The sequence below is a fragment of the Ursus americanus genome, chromosome 18, assembly GCF_024610735.1.
Source record: "Ursus americanus isolate L20-20 chromosome 18, mUrsAme1.1.p, whole genome shotgun sequence".
In the NCBI taxonomy this organism is placed as follows: Eukaryota; Metazoa; Chordata; class Mammalia; order Carnivora; family Ursidae; genus Ursus; species Ursus americanus.
In genome coordinates, this window is record NC_142144.1 from 33,199,152 (window position 1) to 33,217,930 (window position 18,779).

At 43.5% G+C, this 18,779-nt stretch overlaps 1 protein-coding gene across 1 annotated transcript; it reads left to right on the forward strand.

Moving 5' to 3' along the window:
* The first annotated feature begins 12,950 nt into the window (after positions 1-12,950).
* Positions 12,951-18,489, forward strand: EXOSC3 (exosome component 3). Its single transcript, XM_045780492.2, has 4 exons — positions 12,951-13,311; positions 14,055-14,204; positions 16,780-16,931; positions 18,038-18,489. Exons 1-4 carry the CDS (start codon positions 12,988-12,990, stop codon positions 18,237-18,239), a joined length of 828 nt encoding a protein of 275 aa, XP_045636448.1. The 5' UTR covers positions 12,951-12,987; the 3' UTR covers positions 18,240-18,489.
* The last annotated feature ends 290 nt before the right edge of the window (positions 18,490-18,779 follow it).

The window sequence follows — 18,779 nt, forward strand, 5'->3', positions numbered from 1 at the left end:
GGTAAATCATGAGACCTGAATGCTTCAGAGTAAAATTTGATTCACTTTGATTCCAACGCACACACAGGGGCTGAGGGAAATGAGGCTGGGAAGACAGGCTGGTCTCAGGCCACAAGAGAGTCGCTGTGACACACTGTCTCCCAGTACCTCCTATCTCCTTTTCAGTACCAGAATCCCTTCATTTTAGCCAGGCACGTGGCCACACAGCTTCCCTTACGGCTAAGTGTGATGAAATTCTGGCCAGTGGGATGTAGACAGAAGTGATGTGTGTGACTTTCATGTCATGACCCTAAGGGAAAGGAATGTGTACCCACAAATGCCCCTTCCTTCTCTTTCTGCTGGGAGCAGTGGCGAGTTAGCATGAGCACGTCGGCAAGGGCAATCCCAGACAGTAAGCAACACTAAACTGGCCCTTAGCAGCTCCCATGGGGACTATTAGGTGAGAAAGAGAAAAAATATATATCTTGTTTAAACCAATTGTATCTTTGGGTCTGGAAAACAGCAACCTAACGTGAATACTAAGTAAGAAACCTATGATTGCCAGGCTGAAGTCCCTGAACTTTATTCAGGGGGTATATGGAGCCAGAGGGCTGTTAAGCTCAAAGTAAGAAAGATGAGCGACAGTCATTACCTAATTTATTTCGGTTCAGTATCTATAATTATATAATTAAATTCAGAATCTAGAGGATGTCTCAGCAAACTACTCTTTCTTAACGTCTCCCTAGCTCCACAGTCTCGAACTATGTGGGAAGGAACTCTAGCAAGCAGGCATCTGGAGCCCATCCAAGAATGATTTAGCATTGTTTTTCTATTTACCTGTTTCCTTGTGTAGATGGCATTGTAATAAGCAAAGAAGGCTCTGAATTCCAATGGCCAGTGAGACAACACTTTAAATACATTTGGTAAAAATCCTGTCTGCAGAGCCGAAGAGACACCAGGGAAATGTGAAATGAAAATTCAAAGCGGAATAGGTAATCATTAGCTGTCAGCTGAATGCCAGAAACAGTCATAGGAAGGCCACACCCTTGGTGTCGAAGTACAACCCACACATACCTTCTTCACCTTTTAGGGTATTTACAACTAACTTACAGTGTTACTTCTAAAGGTATGTGTAATTTTTTGGAGAAGTCATTTTATGAAATTCAGACAGTGAATGTTATAACTAAATCAAAAGACACTTCTTAGAATTAAGGTTTTACTGATTTCCTACCTTTACACAGACGGCCTGGTGGTACTCATTTCCTTCTTCTTCTTTTTTTAAAGTAGGCTCCACACCCAGCATGGAGCCCAACGTGGGGCTTGAACTCATGACCCTAAGATCAAGACCTGAGTTAAGATTAAGAGTCGGACACTTAACCGACTAAGCCACCCAGGCACCTGATGCTCATTTATTTCTAAGAATTAAATTAAGAAGAAGCCTTGATATTAGTAAAGTACTTTGTAAAGTTCTTTCATACATCCTTCTCCACAACTCTGTAAGGTAGTTAAGGCAGATATCACCATCCCCAGTTTACAAATAACGAAAGTAAGGCCCAGAGAGGCTGAATGACTAGAACAAGACCATACCAAAAGTAAGAGGACTTTGGGTTTTCAGTATATTTCCTAATGGGATGTTATGGCAGACAACTACTGGCTGCTATCCAGCAGCCATTTCTCCCCTCCTCCCATGACAAAAGCACCTAGGTATTGTTCAGATATCAGATTGCCACCTGTTTCAGGGAAGGTTAAGTCCTTCTCCAACCCTAGTGGGTGAATCCTGATTGGTCTAAACCAATTATGGTTATTCTATTCCAATTCTTAGTGATTGGTCTAGGAATGGTCATGTGACACCATCCTGCCCAATAAGAAAGGAGGGGAAATCAGCTAGGGGCTTTCTTCTCCAGAAAGAATATGAGGAAGAGGTGCACTCTCCTAACCCCTTCCACGAGTTGTGGAAGGATGTGATGTTTACTGCTGCTATAGCCATCTAGTGACCAGGAGGGGACAAGTGTGAGCCCAGAGTCATCACACCAAGAAAGACAGAACCAAAAGATACTAAGAACCTCATCCTGTTGTATCACTTAGCCACTGGATTAAACAACCCAGGAATCACCCTGTCTCTGGATCTGTTATATGGGACACTGAACTGTCCTTACAGTTACATGAACTGGATTGGGTTTTCTGTTACCTGTAGTTGAAAGCACTCTGATAACAGATGCTAACAATTTATTACTGGGCCAGAAGACATAAAGAACCATGTCTATCAGCCAAGAGCAGGGATTGGGGAAGTGGTGGGGAAGTGGAGAGGTATGGACAGGTGAAAATGGCACTGAGGGAGAGGCTGAGGGCTCCAAACCTTTCCCACCAGAGCAGTTGGATTTTTATCTTTTTTATATAATGGATTTCCATTCAAGATTTTGTTTGGAAAAAAATCGTCTTAAGTTTACCACCAAGTTTGAAAAACAAAAGCTTATAGCAAATGTCTATGCTCAAAGAAGGGTCTTATAATTTGGCAGCCTAGAGCACCAGCTTTAGAAAGTACCCAAGGAAATAATTCAGGGATGTTGAAAAAGATAAATGTACAGATATCTGTTACAAGTTCTAAATGTCCGAGATTGAGAGAGTGTTGAAATGAATTAAAATATCTCTATTATACAATACTATATTACGCAGTCACTAATTATATTGATGCTTTGACCTGGAAAATGTCCATGATAACACAATTTCATTAAAAAAAAGTTACATGGGGGCGCCTGGGTGGCACAGCGGTTAAGCGTCTGCCTTCGGCTCAGGGCGTGATCCCGGCGTTCTGGGATCAAGCCCCACATCAGGTTCCTCCGCTATGAGCCTGCTTCTTCCTCTCCCACTCCCCCTGCTTGTGTTCCCTCTCTCGCTGGCTATCTCTATCTGTCAAATAAATAAATAAAATCTTTAAAAAAAAAAAGTTACACGTATAGGGGTGCCTGGCTGACTCAGTCGTAAGAGTATGTGACTCTTGATCTGGGGGTTGTGAGTTCAAGCCCCACACTGGGTGTAGAGATTACTTAAGTAAATCAACTTAAAAAAATGTTACATGTATATGTATACAAGAAAATAAGGAAGAAAACACATCAAAATGCTTATACTGCCTGACCTAGGTGGAATCAGATAATTATTATTTTTGAATTTTCTGCTCACTTAATTTTTCTTATTTTCCAACACGTAATTATAGGAAGAAGCAAGGTACCTCTCACACTTGTTTAAGCAGCTAGCATGTATCTCAGTGGTTCTATCTCCACACCATATTATAGTGCTAAAGGAAACTAGAAACAAACCTCACAAGTGTGCAGAAGGCTGAGTGACAGGGAAGGGTCCCAGAACATAAGAGCCTGTCCCTAAGAGGAAAAAAGCATGTCCTTCTGACTGGGATACAACGAGACCCCAAAGGAAGGGCCTGTTCACAGGAAATCTTGGGCAGACTAGGGCAACCAGTTCCAGGGATTCCACTGCAGCCGACACGGCCTGCATGGACTGACCCCCTGCATAAGGGGACGATCTCACCTTCTTTTCTACCTCCTCCGTGAGCTCTACAATGTCAAAAGGCAGGTCCTTCTCGTAGGGAATGGGGTAACGGCTGATGGGTTTGGACTTCTCTTCCTGCTGAATCTCATAAAGGCGCAAGTTCAGGGTCACCAAGGCAACTTTTCCCAAAAGCTATTTGTCACAAAGTGAAGATGAGACTGAAAGGAAAGAGAGAGAGGTTTGGGGGGCTCCTGAAGGACTGGCTTGGGTGGCTAGTCTGTACACCTGGGCCTAAAGGAAAGAGATGGCAAATAGGTTTCACCTCCTGGCACAATTCCCGCTGATTACAAACTCCCTGGCTTGAGCAATCATGAAAAGGATTCTGGGCTCAATAAGAAACAATACTGTAATCAGCTGGTAGTGTCTGACGTAGGTAGGCAACATGAGGGCATGGTGGCCCAGGTAACATTATTTGCAATAGGTCAGATAAATGTTTGAGCCTGGATTCAAGTTCAGAACTGATTCCAAAGTCTGTGTTCTTCCTACTTTGTAGTCCTGTCTCTTGGGAAAAAAAAAACTAACTAAAAAATATCAAAAACTAACAATATTCTAAATGAAGAATGGGAAACAAACACATAAATTTGAATGGGGAGCCCCTTCGTGCCTTTTACCACACAGAGTTCTAAGACGGGTACTTTTCTGAAAGCTCAGTGCGGTCAGGTTACCTATGAAAGATAGTGTAATCAGACAGCCTGGGTCCAACCCCGACTTAGCAAATGTGTGAGAAGAGGCAGGTCCCCCAGCTTCATCTATAAAGTATAGATAATAAGAATATCAAATTCACAGAGTTGTTACAAGGATTTAATGAGTTAATACATATAAAGCTCTTAAAATAGAGCCTTGCATCTTGAGATGTTACAGGTTTAAAATAAGGGTGCGATTCAAGGATATTGGGGTACACTTGCAAATCTATCAATTGACATTTGCTTACATATTCAATACTAGACCCACAGAGAAGATTTGGACAACTCCCCTCACACCTTTTAGGAACCCTGGATGGGTCCTGTCTACTGTAGCAGCCCACATGCCTGACCTTCACATCTGACACCTCACCGCTGTACATCGTGCTGAAGAGAAAGGTAAAGGCTTTTGTATCTTTTTAATTTCAGCTTCCCCCACCCATTAACTAGGATTGGGCCACTGATCCATGAGGCTCCCAGGCCAAAAAGCTCTATCCACACATAGATTCATACTCTTTGGGCGTTGAACTGAGAAATAAGAAGTCAGTTAGCTGGCAGGGAGAGTTTGGGCTGAAAAGTACGAAGCGAAGCAAGGCAAGGCCGCCGGAGTCACGATGGTCATGAGCACACCATAGGAGTGAGAGAGAAATCATGAGTAAGCAGTCATGAGGGAGAGAAAAAATTCAGGGTGGAGGGTAAGGAATAAAGCTGGTGGTAGGGAGAGATGCAGACAGACAAAAAGAAAAGGACAAAAGAGCAGCCGAGACTTGTCCATGGCAGAGTTTCCAGGATCCTGCTGCAGAGGTCCCTTGAAGCACCAGGACTAACTCTCAGTTTCAGTTTCCATGTGGCATGATTGCTTGGTTTCCCAATACTTGAGACAGAGCTTTGACAAGAAGAATCAGAGAGAACAACCAAGAAAGTAAGTGTGTCATTTCAGTCAGGGAGCCTTCTGTAACTCAAAGAAAACAATGTAGTCAGGAGTGAAATGGTCCTACCATATAAACTTAAAAATAAAACAAAAAACATACACTCATATAATCCTTAGTGTACATGGTTACTTTCAGTTAGCATACTGTGTTCTAGGTTCAACCAAGTTGTAGCACTTATCAATACCTTTTGTTCTTTTTTAGGGATTGAATAATATCCCCTTAAATAGATACACAACATTTTGTTTCCCCATTTGTCAGCTGATGGTCATTTACATTTTTTGTGCTTTTTGGCTATTACGAATAATTCTTCTATGAACATTCACACACAGTTTTTGTGTAGACACAGGCTTTCAATTCTTTTGGGTATATCCTTGGAGGTGAACTGTCATGTTATATGGTACGTCTATGTTTAACTTTTTGAAGAGCTGTCAAACTTTTCCAAAGTGCCTGTATCATTTTACACTCCCACCAGCAATATGTGAGGGTTCTAATTTCTCCACATCACCACCACCACTTGTTATTATCTTTTTGATGATAGCCATCCTAGTGGGGGCAAAATACTCTATCACTGTGGTTTTAGTTTGCATTTCCTGGACTAATAACATGAAGCACCTTTTCATGTGCTTATTGGCCATTCATATATTTTCTCTGCAGAAATGTCAGTTTGGATCCTTTGCCCATTTTTAAAATGGGCCACTTGTCTATTATTGAGCTGCGGGTGTTGCTTATATATTCTAGATACATATCCCTTATCAGATACATTATTTTCAAATATTTTCTCCCATTCAGTGGGTTCTCTGTTCAATTTTTAAAAAATATTTATTTTAAGGTGAGGGGAGAAGCATGCTGGGGGTGCAGACGGAGAGGCAGTTACGAGTACTTCTCCCTGAGCCCAATGCGGGGCTCTATCCCAGGTCCCCAAATCACAACCTGAGCTGAAACCAAGAGCTGGACACTTAACCAACTGCACCACCCAGGTGCCCCTGTGTTCACTTTCTTAATGGTGCCTTTGAAGCACAAGTTTCTAATGTTAATAAAGTCCAATTTTTTTTCCTTTGGGTGTTTGTGCTTCTGGTGGTAACATATCTAAGAAACCACTGCCAAATCCAAGGTCACAAAAACTTATATGTTTTCTTCTAAGAGTTTACTCATCATTATGTATGTGGATATCCAGTTGTCCCAACACCGTTTGTTGAAATATTTTTCTTTCCTCACAGAACTGTCTCAGCACCCTTATCAAAAATCAGTTGCTCGCAAATGTGAGGGTTTACATCTGTGTTCTGAATTTTTTTCCTTGATCTGTGTCTATCCTTATGCCAGTACTGTCTTGATTACTGAAAGCCTTATAGTAGGATTTAAAATGCCTTATAGTAGGATTTTAAATGCCTTATAGTAGGATTTAAAATCAGAAGTGTAAGTTCTCTAACTTTGTTCTGATTCTCAAGTTTTTTGTCTGTTTACTTGTTTTTGCTATTCTGGATCTCTTGAATTTCCATATTAATTTTATTTTATTTTTATTTATTTTTTTAATAATATTTTTTATTGTTAGTCACCATACAGTACACCCCTAGTTTTTGATGTAAAGTTCCATGATTGATTACTTGCGTATAACACCCAGTGCACCATGCAAAACATGCCCCCCTCAATACCCATCACCAGCCTATCCCATTCCCCCAGCACCCTCCCCTCTGATGCCCTCAGTTTGTTTCCCGGAGTCCATAGTCTCTCATGGTTCATTCCCCCTTCTGTTTACCCCCCCCTTTCTTCTTCCCTTTCTTCTCCTACCGATCTTCCTACTTCTTATGTTCCATAAATGAGTGAAACCATATGTCTTTCTCTGCTTGACTTATTTCACTTAGCATTATCTCCTCCAGTCCCACCCATGTTGCAGCAAATATTGAGAAATCGTTCTTTTTGATGGCTGAGTAATATTCCATTGTATATATGGACCACGGCTTCTTAATCCAGTCATCTGTTGAAGGGCATCTCGGCTCCTTCCATGATTTAGCTACTGTAGACAATGCTGCTATGAACATTGGGGTGCATATGGCCCTTCTCTTCACTACGTCTATATCTTTGGGGTAAATACCCAGTAGCGCAATTGCTAGATCATAGGGTAGCTCAATTTTTAACTTTTTAAGGGACCTTCACACTGTTTTCCAAAGTGGCTGTACCAACTTGCATTCCCACCAACAGTGTAAGAGGGATCCCCTTTCTCCACATCCTCTCCAACATTTGTTGTTTCCTGCCTTGTCAATTGTTGCCATTCTAACTGGCATAAGGTGGTATCTCAATGTGGTTTTGATTTGAATTTCCCTGATGGCTAATGATTTTGAACATTTTTTCATGTGTCTGTTAGCCATTTGTATGTGTTCATTGGAAAAGTGTCTGTTCATATTTTCTGCCCATACCATATTAATTTTAAGATCAGTTTGTCAATTTCTGCAATGAAGATAGTAGGGATTTTGACAGGAATTACTTTGAATCTGTATATTAATTTGGGGAGTACTATTATCCTAACAATATTAAATCTTCTGACCCATGAATATGAGGTACCTTTCCAATTATTAAGATATGTAATTTCTTTCAATGTTTTATAATTCCCAGAGTTTAAGTTTAGTATTTTTGTTAAATTTATTCCCAAATGTTTTATTCTTCTTGATGCTACTGTAAATGGAACTGTCTTAATATCAGTTGTCCAAGTATATAGAAATGCAATTGATTTTTGTATATTGTTCTTGAATGTAGCAACCTTGCCGAACTCATCTGTTAGTTCTAACAGCTTTTTTTTAATGGATTCCTTACAGTTTTCTACATACCGGATATCACCTGCAAATAGAAATAGTTTTACTTCTTCCTTTCCAGTCTGGATACCTTTTGTTTTTTTTTCTGCTGAACTGTTTCAGATAGAACCTCCAGTACGATGTTGAACGGAAGTGGAGAGCAGACATCCTTGTCTTCCTGATCTTAGGGAGACAGCTTTCAGTCTTTCACCACTCAGTATGATGTCAGCTGTGGGTTTTTGTAGATGCTCTTTGTTAGGTTGAGGGGGTTCCTTTCTAATCCTAGTTTATTGAATGTTTTCTCATGACAGGGTGTTGAACTTTTTAAAATACTTTTTCTGTATCTATTCAGATGATAATGTGGTTTTTGTCCTTTGGTATGGTATGCTAATTGATTTAAAATGTTTATTCCTAGAATAAATCCCATTTGGTCATGGTGTGTAATCCTTTTTATATAAGGCAGGATTCAGTTTGCTTGTATTTTGTTGAGGATTTTGTGTCTATATTTATAAGGGATATTAATCTGTAGTTTTCTTTTCCAGTGGTATCTTTGGTTTCGATACCAGGGTAATCCTGGCCTCATACAGAATGAGTTGGTATGTGTTCCTTCCTCTTCTATTTTTTTTTTTCTTTTTGGAAAGAATCTTTGAAGAATGGGTATTCTTTAAATGTTTGGTAGAATTTGTCAGTGAAGCCATCTGGGCCTGGGCAGACTCTACCTTATTGTTGTTACTGACAAGTCTGTTGATCTCACAACTTCATGAGACCGTGAGCCGGTTACCAGTGCACTGACACAATGCTCTAAACTCACCCTTACTGCTCTGAGAAAATGGATCTGGGTCTTTAAAACATTTTTTCTTTGCTATCTAACATAAAGACAAATTCTGTAGGGAGAAGGCCCTGAAGAAGCATTTCAGGAGGAATCGGTTTTGCTTACCAGTTCCAGTGTTCATTCTGGTATGCTGCTGCAGCATGGCAGCTTCTCCAGCATCTGCTCCTGCTTATCTTGGTGGCCAGAAGCACCCAGCAGCCAGCAGTTTTCCCTAGCACCGTATCAAGCAGTTTTGTAACAGAGGCTTCCAGGAGACACTCCCCCAGGAACAGCTTTCCCCAGAACCCTAGTAGTGCCAGCAAGGTCTGAAGAGTGGATTTCTTTTCAAGATTTATTTATTTTAGAGAGAGAGAGAGAGAGAGCGAGAGTGCACGCACAAGAGGGGGGGAGGGCAGGGGCAGAGACAGAGAGGGGAGAAGCAGACTCCCTGCTGAGTGCAGAGCTGGACTTGGGGCTGATCCCAGGACCCCAAGATCATGACCTGAGCCGCACGCTTAATCAACTGAGCCACCCAGGTGCCCCTGGAGGGTGGATTTCTAAGCAAGTTCCACTGGCACAGGTTCCCAGTGACTTCTTACTATTTAATGAGCCATGACCATGTCCTCTCCAACAAGGTCTCAGTCAGTCCTGGACAGCAGGAAGAGACTTCCTCAGATGTGCTATCTCACTACTAGGCATGGCTGTTCCCTACAACTGCTATTCTTATACTCTTTAAAGCTCTCTTTAGCTTTTACTTGCCATGATTATTTGTGATTAAAAACACTGGTAGCAAGCAGACTTACTTGTAAGTGATAATTGTAAGCATTTACATTTAAATTCTTTACTTGAATAAAGACACTAGCAATACTTACGTGGCCTCTCAATTTCTGTATCTAAATCAGCATGTAATTCATTTGTAATTTGAAAAAGACTAAAAAAAATCTTAAAGGTTCACTCAAATATCACATTCTTTGGGACACCTATCCTGAGGCCTTCCTCCCCACAGAGTGGTAACCATTTCATCCTCTCTACCCTTAGGACTGACACCCTAATCAGGCTGCTACAGCCACCCTAACCCTTGATATTTTCATGTGGAGACAGCAAACTCCCCCAGGGCAGGGACCATGATTCGGCTGACTCCTCGGCTCACTTCCTGGCTCAGAGCAAATGCTCAACTAGAGTTGTTGATTGATAGGAAAAAGCAACCCTCCCAACCCCCTGTCTCGGTGGCTCAGTAGATTGGGTGCCCAACCTTTAATCTCAACTCAGGTCTTTTTTTTTTTTTTTTTAAGATTTTATTTATTTATTTGAGAGAGTGTGCACTAGCGGGAAGGGGGGGAAGGGCAGGGTGGGGGGAGGCAGAAGGAGAAGCAGACTCCCCGCTGAGCAGGGAGCTCTAGGCAGGGTTCGATTCCAGGATCCCGAGATCATGACCTAAGCCACAACCAAGAGTTGGAGGCTTAAACGACTGAGCCACCCAGGCACCCTTGGTTCAGGTCTTGATCTCAGGATCTAGTTCAAGCCACCGCCCAGCGTGGACCCAAAAGCTAAACAAAACTGCCCAATTTCACCAGTCAACAAAGAAAAGCAACCATGAAATGCTACTTTGCCAGCTTCTCAAGTCGCCAAGATTTCTAAAGAAGTAGTTTTGGGAAATCATCTGGAAGGCTATGGTCCGGCCCAACCTTTCTAAAGATCAATTTGGTAATTTTGTGGAAGAAAATCCTGAAGTGGGGAGGTGTACGCCACAAGCAATCGAGGGCAGAACCACCCTTACAGCTCCGGCTCCAAGCGGGCCACCCCCAAACAAGGAATGGGCCTATTCCACCTGGGCCGATCTGCTGGGAAGCCCTGAGGTGGGGGGCCGACAGCTAAGCTTGCTCTTCACCCAGGAAGGCCTGCATTAACTGCCCGGGCCCAGCATCCTCTGCATTCCCCAGCCCCACGGCCACTTCTGCATCAAGAAACCGCAGAACGTGCGGTCTGGAAACGCGAACTTCATAACCGCAACCCAAGCTGACCCCAAGGCTGAACCGCATGTCGCTGAAGTCCATGGCCGCAGCAAGGAGCGTTAAGGCCTCCACACACTCGCCGGAGGCCTCGGCTCCCCACTCACCCGCACGCTGGCGGACCTCCACAATCCCCAGGCCCTGCCCGCCACGCCAACCCCGGCCGTGCGCTTTACTCACCAGCTGCCGCTGGGCACCGAAGCGGCGAAGCACTGACTTGAGGGCACGTGGCTCAAAGTAAAGGAGGTCTTCCCCCGCGCCCCGCCTCCTGGGCCCACCCCTGGGGAGGGCCCCACCCACGAGGAGCTGAGGCCGGCCCCTTCCGGCCACAGCTTCCGGTCTTCAGGCGCCTGCGTTGGTTTTTTTCTGTCGACTTGGAGTGAGCCAGGAGGTACCCACGTGCCACGCGCAAAAGGTGGTGGGCTTTAAAGGCCTCCTTAGCCAGCTTTGGGCCCACTTTTTTCCAAAGACTTCTCTATCAGCATGTGGTGCGCGAGGGACAATCCTGGGATCATTTCCCGACTTTTCTCTGCTTGGCCCAGACCAGAGGCCATTGAGCACTCTTTGGGCATGGGCTTGGGCCAGCCACGATTCAGGCGGTCTTGGTCATTGAATACCAAGTGGTTGCAGGTCCTCTATAGCTGGGTGGGAGTGGGGAGAAGGGGGAAAAAATCTGCACCATCCTTCCTGCCAGGGTAACTTATCAAGATAAGCTCCTGCAACAATCTGACTGCAAAACAATAAAAGCTAGGGGTGCCTGGGTGGCTCGATGGTTAAGCGCCTGCCTTCAGCTCAGGTCATGATCCCAGCATCCTGGGATTGAGCCACGCATTGGGCTCCTGCCGCAGCCGGGAGTCTGTTTCTCCCTCATTCTCTGCCTCTCCCCCTGCTCATGCTCTCTGTGTATCTGTCTCAAATAAATAAATAAAATCCTTTTAAAAATTGTTAAAAACAACAACAATAACAAAAGCTACATTTCATTTGTCCTCTTAAGACTCTTTTACCCAGGGGCGCCTGGGTGGCTCAGTCGTTAAGCGTCTGCCTTCAGCTCAGGGCGTGATTCCAGAGTCCTGGGATCAAGCCCCACATCAGGCTCCTCCGCTGGGAGCTGGCTTCTTCCTCTCCCACTCCCCCTGCTTGTGTTCCCTCTCTCGCTGGCTGTCTCTCTCTGTCAAATAAATAAGTAAAATTAAAAAAAAAAAAAGACTCTTTACCCAGTTGGCTCGCCAGCATTTTGCCAAATTTGGAAGGTAAGTTAGAGATGATCCATCTTAAAACGTCCCCCAAATCTAAAAATTCAAGTTGGAAGCCAATGCCTCAAAGAGATAGGCAAAGCCAAGCCCTCCCACTCCCCAGAAGCACCCAACCTTTCTGGGGAATCTGACCAAGCACTAACTGGAGATGCTGGTGTACAGAGGAAACAGTGATTTCAAGTAAGAGCAGTCCTGATGTGCTATGGATTTGGAATTCAGCTGCTTCTCACCTGGGCAACTAGTGTGCTTCAGGGAATGTATCCGCAAGGATTTAATTGCGGTTACTGATTTCCCCAGGCCATGTAGGGATAGCTCAATTATGTGGAAATGCTCATGTGTATGTGTATATTTTCAGGGGGAAAAGGGAAGAAACACACACCAAAATGTTACTATGCATTCATCCACCAGGTACTACCTATCTAGGTGCTAGACCCTGGGCTACAAAGTGAGAACTAGCTCACAGCCTAGCAGGAGACAAATGGGGCCAAAGACTAATGTGTTTTATTTCCTTTGTACTCTTCTCTTTGTTTCCCACAATGTGAACAGATATCTTCTCTAGCTACCACCAAAAAAGGTTTTATTTTGAAAAAGAAAAATACTTTTCCCTTTGAGGGAGGAGTCGGAAGGAGAGGATCAATCCGAAGCCCCTCTGCTCAGTCCTCAAGGTTCCCACGGAACCATAGGTGGGAGCGTCTTAGTATCCTGTGATGCAACCCGAAACAGCGAATGTGAGGAATCTGCCATCGACTTAAGCCGTGTTTTTCCTACTGTTCTGCAGAAAGATTGCAAGATGGGTGACGGGCGAGGGTTATAATCACAGCCACCTTGGCAGGACCCCAGAACACAGTGATCAGGTTTCATAGACGTAGGTTCAATTCAAATAGACCGCTACTACCGGAAACGGAAAGCCTAGTGCCGGCTGGCTAGTGGACGCGGAACCGGAAGCGGAAGGTGAAAATTGCGTTTGGTGGCTCCCGATATGGCTGAGGCGTTGGGTGTTGTGGCCGAATCCCTTGCGGGAGACAGGGCGCGGGCGGCGCGCACTGTGCTGGATCAGGTGGTGCTCCCCGGTGAGGAACTGCTGCTGCCCGAGCAGGAGGACGCTGAAGGCCCAGGAGGTGCTGGGGAGCGACCGCTGCGCCTGAATGCGGGGACGCGCTCCCGGGGGCGCGTTGTGTGCGGCCCGGGCTTGCGGCGCTGTGGCGACCGCCTGCTGGTCACCAAGTGCGGCCGCCTCCGTCACAAGGAGCCCGGCGGCAGCAGCGGCGGTGGCGTTTACTGGGTGGACTCACAGCAGAAACGGGTGAGTTGGGACTCCGGAAAGGTGATATGGCCGTGAGAGTGAAATCTTCGCTCTGGGAAGAGGCAGGGATGGGGCCCTGGACCTCCTCTGTTAATGCTAGTCTAGAGCCACCATAGTCTTGTGCCCAACCTCTGTATCCCCTTTAGAGCACTGTGAACAAATGAAACGTGGCCTGAGAAGGGCGACCAGGAGAGAAAGGAGACTGGAAATCTTGACGTATAAGAGTTTAAGGATTGTAAGACATAGTCTTAAATTGCCTTCAAAATCTCAAAGGCCAGGGAGCACTAGGCATATCGTTTGGAGTCCCAAAGGGCAGAAATCCAAGCTCAATGAGTGGATGTTCCAGGGAGTTAAATTTTTCTTAGAACAAGTAAGGACTTTACTGTCTTAACAATGAAATAGCCTTCCTTGGTTGTAGGATCCCTTGTACCCTTGGACTTACTATGCCGGCAGAAGCTCTAGGGACTTCCTGATAAGGATACAAGATGTATGGGATGGATACTGACTCAGATGAACAGACCATTAGAAGCTGTAAAGAGAGTTTATGATGTGATTGTTTTACTGAGAGTAACATATGATCAAATTTGTTGATTTGTGTTAATTTGTACACTTGAATTTCAAAATAGTTTCTAAACTCTAATGACAGTAAAGTAACCACTAAGGACTTACTGAAGACATCTTCCAAGATATCTTGGAAATGATTGTCATTTATGGCTATTGCTTCATTCTGTTTTCTTTTGTAGTATGTCCCAGTGAAAGGAGACCATGTGATCGGCATAGTGACAGCTAAATCTGGAGATATATTCAAAGTTGATGTTGGAGGGAGTGAGCCAGCATCTTTGTCTTACTTGGCATTTGAAGGTGCAACTAAAAGAAACAGACCAAATGTGCAGGTAATGGTGGGAGCCTTTGGTTTCAAAAATAAGAAAAGCATAAAAATATCCAGAAGACTACCTGAATAATCTCCTAAGCATGACCTATTTTCTTAGTTTGGTGGGTTAATCTCTCAGCATCTGTGTAATCACTTCAGGCTTCAGGAGTTCCTCCCAGTGCTCCAGCTCTGGGGCCAGAGTCACATACTTACTTTACATTTGCTATATTGGGGGCTGTTTCATCTCTACTGAGTTGAAAGGTTATATCTGTTCTCTCTATTGTTATCTGTTACGTCCGTATCCACTGGACAAGGAAGTAAGCCATAGGTTTGGGGAGGAAGGAAGGGTAAGTAGTGCAAATCGCCATATCAGCCAGCCATGCAGCCTGATTGTTAAGTCCTGGGACTGGCATCTCACAACTTCAGTCACATCTCTGTTTCCCAACAATCTCTTCTTGGAGCTAACAGAGGAGCAGTCTTGTTACCTCAGGTTTTCGATTTGGGCTTTTCAGGTAGCGTAGCCGCACTTTGTCCATCCAGAAATTTGGTGGTTTCTTTCCCCCTTCTCACTAACATTTCATTTGTCTTTAGTTGCTTAATTTTTACTGATCCTGTTTGTTTCTATCTCGGATGTTCTGCTCATTCATCCATGTATATCTTCATTTTGCAAGTTCAGACCTTAGCTACCTCCTTTTTTTTTTTTTTTTTAATTTTATTTATTTCAGAGAGAGAGTGTGTGTGTGAGCACGAGCAGGGGGAGAGGCAGACTTCCTGCTGAGCCGGGAGCCCGAAGCGGGGTTCTATCCTAGGACCCTGAGGTCATGACCTGAGCCAAAGGCAGCTGCTTAACCGACTGAGCCACCCAGGCACCCCCAGATCTTAGCTACTTTTGACCAGACTTGGTCAGTGACTTCCTCATTAACATCCCTGCCTGTACACTTTTGTCCTTCCATCTGGGCTTTTGAGAGCTGACAGCCTCACATGCTCCCCTTTCTCAAAAAAAAAAAAAAAAAAAAAATTCTTTAGAGCCTACAGATTTCATTGGCATTATACTCCAGAAGTCTTCCCTCATCTATAATTATATTTTCTATGTAGCCATGCTTGAATCCCCCCCCCCCCCCAACTATTCAGTACTACTACTGAATTCATAAGTCCCTGCCCTGGCATCTTTGCTCATGCTGTCCCCTCTATCTGGATTGCTCTGTCCCCTTAGCCTATGATACACATGCTCATTTTTTGAGACCCAGGCTAAGCACCACCACCTCTGTCAAACCATCCGTCTACAGTCACCTTTCTTGTAATTTTAGCACCTACAAAGTCTTAAATGAACTTTGTTATTTATATGTACATCCCCACTGCCCTCCAAGACCAAATGCTCTTAAATGCAAAGAATGTTTTTGTTTCTCTTTAGTTGCTAGTCATCAAGGAATAGTAGATACACAACAGAACAAGTTCTCTTTCCTCATTCCCTTTGTTTTATCATTTTGAAGTTCAACTCTGAGGTTTGTTTTTTTTTTTTTAAGATTTCTTTATTTGGGGGGGGGGAGAGAATCTCAAGCAGACCCCACACTGAGGGTGGAGTCTCACAACCCTGAGATCATAACTTGAACCAAAATCAAGAGTTGGACATTTAACTGACTGAGCCACTGGTGCCCCATCTGTGGTTTTTAAGTAAGTCTTGCATGAAGTATCAGTAAATTACCATTGTTCATTTTGCTTTGCATAATTTGCATGCCAAGAGTTTCCAATCTTCTGTAATTCCCTAGGGTAGTGCTATCTACTAGAACTTTCTGTGATGATGCTGGTGTTTTACATCCGCACTGACTAGTATGGTAGCCCCTAGCCACATGTAGCTGTTGACCACTTGAAATATGGCTATTGCAATTGAGGAACTGAATTTTAAATATCTAACTTTAATTAATTTAACTCTAAGTTTAAATAACTACATGGGGGTAATGGCTAGTCTATCAGATGGTGTAATCCTAGAGGATGTTGTCTTTGAGATAGCTCCCAGTCTGAGGAGGGTACACATCTTAACGTTGCCTTTTTTTTTTTTAAAGATTTTATTTGTCAGAGAGCGAGCACAAGCAGGAAGAGTGGCAGGCAGAGGGAGAAGCAGGCTCCCTGCTGAGCGAGAAGCCCGATGTGGGACTCGATCCCAGAACCCCATGATCATGACCTGAGCCAAAGGCACATGCTTAACAGACTGAGCCAGCCAGGTGTCCCTTAATGTTGCCTTTTTAAAGACTCAACTCCAGAGTGACTGTGGGTATTCCGGAGGATAATTGGTTTGTTAGCCACAGAAATATAGATGGCTGGCATTGCTGCCAATGAGAAAGAACCAGAGGCACCTATAGAATGATTTGTTGAGGGGCACCTGGGTGGCTCAGTCAGTTAAGCGTCCGCCTTTGGCTTAGGTCATGATCCCAGGGTCCTGGGATTGAGCCCCACGTCGGGCTCCTGCTCAGTGGGGAGTCTGCTTCTCCCTCTCCCTCTCTCCTCTGCTCATGCACTCACTCTCTAAAATAAATAAATAAAATCTTAAAAAAAAAAAGAATGATTTGTTGAAATGAACTGTTTTTGAATTATCATTTTAGGTTGGAGATCTCATCTATGGCCAATTTGTGGTTGCTAATAAAGATATGGAACCAGAAATGGTCTGTATTGACAGCTGTGGACGAGCCAGTGGAATGGGGGTGATCGGACAGGACGGTCTGCTTTTTAAAGTGACTTTGGGCTTAATTAGAAAGTAAGTCCTGATGCCTTCTGGCTCACCTATCTTCTTTTATAGTTATACCTTCTTGGAAAGCTGACTCATCTCTGGGATTTGGATTCTTTGCAACAATGTCTGAATATCCTCAAAGTTAAAAATCAGTGTCCATTTTTAGCAGAGTTATAAACTCATGTATTTAGTCCCATTCTCTCTTCATGTGAATACAGTAAATTCACCATGTATCTGGTGGTGTAGTTTTTGTGTTGATATGTATGGATCTAGGCTTCTCTCCCAGAAAGTCTGTTCCTTGTAGCTGATATACTCAAATCCAAATATGAGAACTGGCATTTCCTCCTTCTAAGACATTTGAATATAGATACAATTTACAATTGTACAAAATGACCAGATTTTTCTAGTAATGGGGGCCGAATGCAGGTAGGCTGATGTGCACTAAAAGCTTATGAATACATTCACATAAGGCTCCTGCTATACTGTCCTGGTAGAATTAATAGTTTCCAGAGTTAGATTCTGTTAGGTGTTTAGACCTTTACCTACCCAAAGCTGTGGCCTGTTAAAGAGCTTTACTCCTAGAGCCCCTGAGTCTCAGAGCTCGGTGTTGCACGTCTCTCTGTTACTTATTCTGCAGATTTGGACTATTAGTTGAAGACAGAGAAGCATGTTATTAACCAACCAGCACCCTTGTGGTTTGAAAGTCAATGCTTCTCTCCAAGTACTAAATTTAATACCAGGGAATAATTTATATGGTCAGGAAAATAAGCTTAAACTGTTCTTTTACCACCATAGATAAAAAAAAAAAAAAAAAAACAACTATGATTCTAAAGCCTAGGAATAAAGTGCTCTGACAGTATAAGGGGTAGAACTTTATACATTTTTTGTAAAGTTGGTGACACAGGGAGTTATTTCTTTGTAGAGCATATAACCCACTGTTGTGACCTGTGGTATACGGCTAAGTGTGCTTGGATGAAAGGGGGCAGCAAATGTCATGTGCCTTGTTCCTGGATGATGTTGGTAGGTTTTTTAATAACTATGGAGAACTGTCCAGAAACTAGGAGTCTTCTTTTAAAGGAGAGTCAGGTCACACCCTACCACTTTATTAAATTTACTTTCCATCTCCTCACCAGGCTTCTGGCTCCAGACTGTGAAATCCTACAAGAAGTGGGAAAACTCTACCCACTGGAGATAGTATTTGGGATGAATGGAAGAATATGGGTTAAGGCAAAAACCATTCAGCAGACCTTAATTCTGGCAAACATTTTAGAAGCTTGTGAACACATGACAGCAGATCAAAGAAAACAGATCTTCTCCAGATTGGCAGAAAGTTAGGTGGAATTTTTTATGGGTCATTTGACCCAAGAGTCAGTGGGTTTCCTGGGGAAAAATTTTTCAGGGGAACCTCTCCCCATTAAACGTTCAGAAGACAAAATGTGAATGTACATAAATTGTCTTATTAAAGTCCTAAATAAAATATTTTTATAAAAATGTTACTAATTGCCACCCATGTTCTTCTGGGTGAGAAAAATCATTATGAAATAATGATGTATTTTTTTCTTTACAATAAAGTTTACTAAAAGTATTATAGTTTATTTGGTGTTAACTCCTTTAGTTTTTCTAAAGTGCAGCATTTATAATAAACCGGAAGTAAGCATTAAAGTAAGTTATTTTCTAGGGGCGCCTGGGTGGCACAGCGGTTGAGCGTCTGCCTTCGGCTCAGGGCGTGATCCTGGCGTTATGGGATCGAGCCCCACATCAGGCTCCTCCGCTATGAGCCTGCTTTTTCCTCTCCCACTCCCCCTGCTTGTGTTCCCTCTCTCGCTGGCTGTCTCTATCCTGTCGAATAAATAAATAAAATCTTTAAAAAAAAAA